Genomic DNA, 7,682 nt, shown 5'->3' with positions numbered 1-7,682 from the left:
AAATGACTAAACTTCAATGAATCTAAGTTGTTTCAAACGGTCTTGACATAAAAGGATTTATTTTAATTATGACTGAACTTAGAAGAGAAAGTGTTTCTAAGCTGCCTACGTACTCCTGCGAAGGAGATCAAGTCAAACGTAGTTCAAATGATTTTTTTTTTTTAAACCGTTCGCAGTTTTAACTCATGCGGGCCAGGAGCGTTTATGACTTGTGTTGATACCCTAAGTTTAAGGGTAGTAGAGCTTTAGGAATCTTCCATTGATTGGACCAACCTTCAAACCATCTTCACTAACCAACTTGTAAGCCCCACCGGTGTATACTTCTTGAACCACATAGGGGCCATCCCATTTTGGAGTGAACTTGTGGCCGGTTTTTCGTGTCACAATGATTGGTCTTCGAACAGCTAGTACTTTGTCACCAATTTGAAAGGAACGGGTCCTCACCCTTCTGTTAAAGGCTCTTGACATACGAGCTTGATAGCATTCCAAGCTCTGTTGAGCTTGCAGCCGTTTTTCATCCAAGGTTTCTAGCTCAACCAAGCGTAACTTGGCATTTTCCTCATCAGTGAGATCCTCTTGTATGGCCAACCTTAAAGAAGGTATTTGGCGCTCTAGAGGCAAGACTGCTTCCACACCATACACCAGAGAATACGGAGTGCTCTGAGTAGGTGTGCGGTATGTGGTTCTATATGCCCATAATGCTTCTTCCATTCTGTCATGCCAATCACGTTTCGATTTTGAGACCACTTTTTTCAATAGATTGCATAGGGTCTTGTTAAAAGCTTCCGCAAGTCCATTCGCAGCTGCGTAATATGCTGATGAGTTCCGCTGCTGAAAGTCGAACAGCTTGCAGATCTTGTCCATCAATTTATTGTCAAAGGGTTTCCCATTATCAGTCAAGATATATCGTGGGATGCCGAACAGATAGATGATATGAACACGGAGGAAGTCTGCCACATTTTCCTTCTTTACTTCTTTTAATGCCACGGCTTCTGCCCACTTTGAAAAGTAGTCGGTGGCGGCCAATATGTATGTATGCCCTGCAGATGACTTGGGCGTAATTGGGCCAACCACATCAAGTCCCCAAGCATCAAACGGCCATGATGCGACTGTTGGGTGTAAAGGCTCTGGTGGCTGATGGATAAAGTTTGCATGAACTTGACAAGCTTGGCACCTTCGAGCGTAATCTATGCAATCCTTTACCATTGTAGGCCAATAATAACCCATTCGTTTAATGTGGAAATGCAACTTAGGGCCAGACTGATGTGCACCACACACCCCAGAATGAGCTTCTTGCATGGCTTGTAATGCCTCTTCTTCTCCTAGACATCGGAGCCAGACTCCATCAAATGAACGACGATACAACGTCTCATTATAGTATATGAAGCGAGGAGCTCGGCGCTTTATATCCACCCTTTTGCGAGGATCTTCTGGTAACTTCCCATCAGTGAAGTAGTCAATCAACGGCTGCCTCCAGTCATCTTGGCCAATGTCGTAAACGGAAGCAGTAGGGAGTTCAACAGTTTCATCGACTGAGCCATCTTCGTTGAAGATAGGTGGAACTACCCACTTTTGACATACTTGTACTCGAGCTTTAGGATGAGCAATAGTTGAAGCCAATGCGGCTAAGGCGTCAGCTTGCTTGTTCTCTTTCCTTGGTACATGTTCAATCGTGACGTCCCCCAACCATTGTATGAGTATCTTTGCGTAGTTGTTATATGGGACTAACTCTGTTTTCCTCACTTCGTATAGATCCATCACTTGGTTGACGACCAACTTTGAATCTCCATAGATGTTAATTCTTAGCTGTTTCATGTCAACTGCTATCTCTAGTCCCAGTATCAATGCTTGATACTCAGCAACATTGTTTGAACATGGCTCTGTCAAGGTGAATGAATATGGCAACACTTCACCTTCCGGGGTGATGAACACAACTCCAGCTCCTGCCCCTCCTCTATGCGCAGCTCCATCAAAATACATCTTCCATGGGGGTAGGACTTCGATGATAAGCACATCCTCATCAGGTAGGTCATCAGATAATTCCCATTCAGCTGGTATTGGGTGATCTGCTAAGAAATCAGCTAAAGCTTGCCCCTTGACAGACTTTTGTGGCACATAGACGATTTCAAACTGCTGAAACAATAAATACCACCTTGCCAGGCGGTCAGAGAGAACGACCTTTGCCATAACAAACTTTATCGGGTTCGCTTTCGACACAAGTTGAATGATGTGAGCTTCAAAGTAGTGTTTAAGCTTTTTAATGGCGAACACGAGTGCCAAACATAGCTTCTCAATTGGAGAGTATTTTAACTCATTTGGGGTCATCATTCTACTGAGATAGTAGAGGGCATTCTCTTTCCCGTTGTCATTTTCTTGAGCAAGCAGGGCACCCACAGAGCTTTCTTGGGCAGAGATATAAAGGATCAGTGGGCGACCGTGAATAGGAGCAGTCAACACGGGCGGCTTCATCAAGTATGACTTGATACTTTCAAACGCATTCTTGCACGCCTCGTCCCATACGAACGGGGTACCCTTCTTCATTAGCCGACTGAAGGGTTGACATCTTCCTGCCAGGTTTGATATAAACCTTCGAATGTATGCTAACTTCCCTTGTAAGCTCTTAAGCTCATGAAGGTTTCGTGGTTCGGGCATCTTCATTATAGCATCGATCTTAGCTTGTTCGATCTCGATGCCCCTATGTCGAACAGTGAACCCAAGAAACTTCCCAGCAGCAACCCCAAAAGCACATTTCAAGGGATTCATCTTAAGTTGAAACTTTCGCAAGCGGTCGAAGACTTTTCTTAAATGTCCCAAGTGATCTGTGCGAAGTTTTGACTTCACAACCAAGTCATCGACGTAGCATTCCACCATTTTGTGAAGCATGTCATCAAATATTCTCTGCATAGCCCTTTGGTATGTAGCACCTGCATTTTTCAAACCAAAGGGCATCACTTTGTAGCAATAGATGCCTTTAGGCGTTCGGATTGTAACCAGAGGAGCCATCCATGAATGACATGATCTCATGCCCAGTTACAGCATCTATCATCAATTCTGTTATGGGAAGTGGAAAGTCATCTTTTGGGCATGCAACATTAAGGTCCCGAAAGTCTACACATACGCGAATTTGGCCGTTCTTCTTGCGCACGGGCACAATGCTGGATATCCAAGTTGGATATTTCACTTCGCGAATAAATCCGGCCTCTATGAGTTTGTTGACTTCTCCTTCAATTGAGGGAATAAGTTCAGGTCGAAAGCGCCGTTGAGCTTGCTTGACTGGACGGCATGCCTTTTTCACTGCCAGGCGGTGTACTGCCACCTTTGGGTCTAACCCTGGCATTTCCTTGTACATCCATGCGAAGACATCAATGTACTCTTTTAGTAATTCGACATATATTTCTTCATCTTCATTAGAAAGAAGTGTACTAATGAAGATAGGCCGAGGATTCTCAGGAGTTCCTAGATCAACCTCCTTTAACTCGTCTATTGCAGCTCGTACCCCTTCCTCTAGCTCGTGGGGTGCCTCTTCTGCGTCCTCTCCCTCAATCGGGATCTCATCACATAGAGTGATGTGGAAAGACGACGCCTCCTCGCCTTGAGGTGGTGCTACATCATCACTTGAGCCAATGCTTTCCTCATTCTCCCCTTTCTGTACACGAGTGTGTACAATGGTCCTAGGTTGGACTTTAAGCATTTCTCCGCATGAAACATGAATATCTGTTTCTCGTCTCATACGAGAAGGAATCGTGCTTCGAAGCCTTTTAGAAGGTCCCGCTTCAACAGGATGACTTGCGTTGTTTTTCACATCTTGGACAACTCCAAGTCGATCATGGATTGACTTTCTTTTAGGGGCTTGAGGGTTTGACCATAATCTATCAAAGACTGAGCGCTGAGACTCTATCTTCCCCATTCTCTTGAAGACTGACTTCCTTTTGCCATTGGTAGGAGTGAATTGTGGATCACACTCACCTTCATCTGTAGATATACAATTGCTTGTAGCTCTGTTTATAAAAATTCGCACAGGTTTGGGAGGGACATAGCCTAATCCTTTGCGTGCATGTGGGTCCTGCTGGTTTGACTTGCCTCTACCACCGGCCTCTGGAATGAGCCTACCCAATTTCTGCGGTTCCTTGGGGTCGAAGCCTGCTTTAAACAGGAGTTTATAGGCATTGGGGTCAAAACCATCTGTGCGTTTCTCGGGCAATGTCTGACTTGTTCCCACCCGCACTTGATCTTCCAACGAGTTGACCGGTGTAGCTTTTAATGGTTCAATTCTTGTCAATGGGAAAACAAGTTCCTGGTCACAATGACTTTGGTCTACGAATTGCTTGCCCTTCCATTTCGGATCGGGGGGTGTATCATTACTACTCTTATCAACGTCGTCTTCAACGACTTGTTTCTTTAAGTAAAATTTCGCATCTGCAAAGTACGACTCTGCGTCGGTGAATGGGATTTCATCGGCGACGACCTTCTCTATCACACCGCCTTTCTCAAACATTAAGCATTGGTGCCATGATGAAGGAACTACTCCATTTTCATGTATCCAAGGTCGACCCAACAACAGATTGTAGGATGTTCTTGCATCTATCACATAACACAAAGTACTTGAACTCAAAGATCCGATCCTAAGATCGAGTCTAATAATACCCAGGGCTCTTTTCCCGCCTTGATTAAATCCTTGAATCATCAAGCGACTTTGCGAGAGTTCATCAGTTGAAATACCAAGTTCTTTCACAGCTCGGAGTGATAGAATATTCACGGACGATCCTTGATCAATCAAAATTCTTTTAATCTTTTGTTCGCGAGCATAACCTTCAACGAACAATGGGCGATTGTGAGGGGTTCCACCCAGTAATAGATCTTCATCTTTGAAAGTTATCTCGGTGGCGAAAGACGTAGCCTTGTGGACCTGAATCTCGTCGCTTCCTTCGACCACAGGGAATGAACATTCTTCAACTTCAACATATTTTTCCTTAGTATTCAAGCCAGCCCCAAGAATATCTGTCTCATGTTGATGAAGCACCTTTGGCATGTATTGAGCCAGGGTAACCGGTGTTCGCGGCTTGTTGGGATGCCCCTTCTTCTTCACGTCAGAAACGAGGTCTCTGGCTGGTCTTTTCTTAATCCATCGCTTCGCCATTCTCTTCAATGGCCTAACAGGCCCAACATCATTCCTTTGCTTTCTGCGGGTAACGAGTACCCAATCCCTCTCGTAAACCGAATCAACCTGCGGCGGCTTTGAGTGTTGCCCCCTAGTATATTTCACAATGAAGGGAAGCGGGCGTTTGCATTGCTTGCCCCCATCATTCTCACCATCCTCCTCGAGTAATGGTGCGAACATCCCACATGAGATTTGGTTAGAGCTTGCAGTCGCATCAGTAAGTTCAATCTTTCCATCGCGAGCCAGCGCCATTACTTTATCTTTAAAAACAAAGCATTTTTCGATCGGGTGTCCAAGGAGGCGATGATACTTACAATATTTGGGGTCATCCACCCTGGCAGCTTCTTCGGGGCGCTTCATCTCGGGCAATTCAATCAACTTGAGTTTTAATAACTCATCAAACATGGGCGAAACGTCAGAGTCCAAGAACGGATACTGTTTCTGCTGCATCTCTTCAATAATTCTAGTTCCCCTTGATGGCCCAAAGAATGACCTAGGCCTAGGCTTCTCAGTCACTTTGGTGAAAACCCGCACTGGTGATGTTTTCACGTTCATAACTTCCTTCTTTTCTTGCTTTGGGAAGGGTTTGGCCCCTTTCTTGACTTCTTGCCTTGCAGGTGCTTTAGAGGAGCTAGGCATACTCGACATATTAAGCCCTCCGTTGTTCTCAATGCTCAACTCCATGTCGTGAGCACGGCTGGATAATTCCTCAAATGTCCTGGGCTTGATACCTTGCAGGATGTATGATAGCTCGAAGTGCATGCCTTGGATACACATCTCAATTGCTGAACTTTGTGATACCTTTTCCTTGCAGTTGAGGCACAATTCCCTCCACCTCTCAATGTAAGTGCCTGCGCGTTCATCCTTCCATTGGCGAGCGGTGGTGAGCTCCAAGAAGCTAACAGTTCTTCTTGTGCTATAGAAACGAGTTAAGAACTCACGCTCCATGTCACTCCAGCTGTCGATGCAGCCATGCTCCAAGTCAGTGTACCAGTCAAAGGCGGTGCCCTTCAAAGAGCGAACAAACTGCTTGACGAGGAAATCTCCATATGTTCCAGCATCGTTGCAAGTTTCCACAAAGTGGGCGATGTGCTGTCTCGGGTTGCCTTTTCCATCGAACTGTTGAAACTTGGGAGGTTGGTAGCCCAGCGGCATCTTCATTTCTTCAATCCTTTGGGTGTAAGGCTTAGAGTAAGTGTATGAAGGTTGTCCTCCCTCGAGTCTCCCTTTGATTGCTCCCATGATATAGTCATTCAGCTGGTCGACGTGTATCATGCCCCCAGAAACTTGAACACTCCTTTCAGCGGGATGCGGGCGAGAGGTAGTCTCTTCCATGTGCCTGCTTTGATGACGTGGCGACTCGACGTCAATAGCCTCTTCTTGGGTTTGAGGTCGTTTCTCGGAAGCTCGACTTGTTTCGCCGTTCCTTCCGCTTTCAACCTTTTCACTCAGATCATTAAGCCTCCTTTCTTGACTGTGAAGAAGCCCGCTTATTCCCTCCAGAGCTTTGGTGATGTTTGCTAGTTGTTCCTCCACTGAAGTTGCGTTTGTTGCCATAGCGGGCATGACTGTGTAGACGTGGGTCCACTCCGAGGCTGGTTTCCACATCGGCGATGGATGAGATATGGGAGATGAGCTTCCGCTGCTAAGGCGCTCGCCTGATGGAGTAGGACTCACAGGGCCCTTGCTACTGGTAGTTGTACTTGAGGGAGTAGGGGGAGGACTTTCGCTTCGAGTAGCTTCATTTGAGGGAATAGGACTCTTGCCACCAACGGTCTCTGTTGTTGAGGATGAACCCCTATCATATGTAGCTTTCTTTGAGCCGATGGAGACGCCTCCAAGCCTTCGGACGACGTTGCGAGCAATGTTTCGGGTCTCGGTCAACTCCACCCCTAGGTCCCTCACTCGACTCCGAGTCAGTGCACCTTGCACCTCGCGCCTGTCGGAGCCGGCCACAGAAGATGCCTTAGAGCCGGTAGCTTGAGCGTAAGTCTTTCTTGATGCCATTTGGATTCTTTGTATAGCTTGGAAGTGAAGAGATGAGAGGCAGAGTTGTCCCACTGGGCGTGCCAAAATCTGTAAACACAAAAAATTCGAAATTGTATATATTCACAATATCGGGTTACAGTGTGTGTGTAATTGAAGGTGCGGGTACAAAATCTCTGTATAGTCCTCTGATTCTTCACTGACGTGTTCTACTGAAGTGCCTCCGGGTTTCAAGTGGCGTAGCCTCCGGGATTCAATTGGCGTAGCTTCCGGGATTCAAACGGCGTAGCTTCCGGGATTCAAATGGCGTAGCCTTCCGGGATTCAAGGGCGTAATCTTCAACAAGAACCGTCAAAATACTTCAAGTCTTCAACTGCTTCAGAATGCCTTCAATGCCTTCAAAAGCTCTCAAGTCTTCAATCTTCAAGGGTGTCTTTTAAATGTGAAATGAGGGGCTCTATTTATAGTGGAGTGTGCAACCAACTTCCCTCAACAAACTCCCTAATTAATTAATTAAATAATTAATTAATTAATAAAG

The 7,682-nt window shown here is 45.8% G+C and overlaps 1 protein-coding gene across 1 annotated transcript; it reads right to left on the bottom strand.

Moving 5' to 3' along the window:
• Positions 1–228: 228 nt before the first annotated feature.
• Positions 229–2,949, bottom strand: LOC116013153. Its single transcript, XM_031252805.1, has one exon. The coding sequence runs from the start codon at positions 2,947–2,949 to the stop codon at positions 229–231; it is 2,721 nt and encodes a 906-aa protein (XP_031108665.1).
• Between the last annotated feature and the right edge of the window lie 4,733 nt (positions 2,950–7,682).

The sequence above is a fragment of the Ipomoea triloba genome, chromosome 3 (genome assembly GCF_003576645.1).
Source record: "Ipomoea triloba cultivar NCNSP0323 chromosome 3, ASM357664v1".
Lineage (NCBI taxonomy): Eukaryota > Viridiplantae > Streptophyta > Magnoliopsida > Solanales > Convolvulaceae > Ipomoea > Ipomoea triloba.
Note: the sequence above shows the minus strand (reverse complement) of the source record. Positions and strands in the feature narration are given on the sequence as shown.

Excerpts from the sequence above, each read along its gene's own strand:
- LOC116013153 (XM_031252805.1), bottom strand. The coding sequence starts at position 2,949 with ATGCCCTTTGGTTTGAAAAATGCAGGTGCTACATACCAAAGGGCTATG.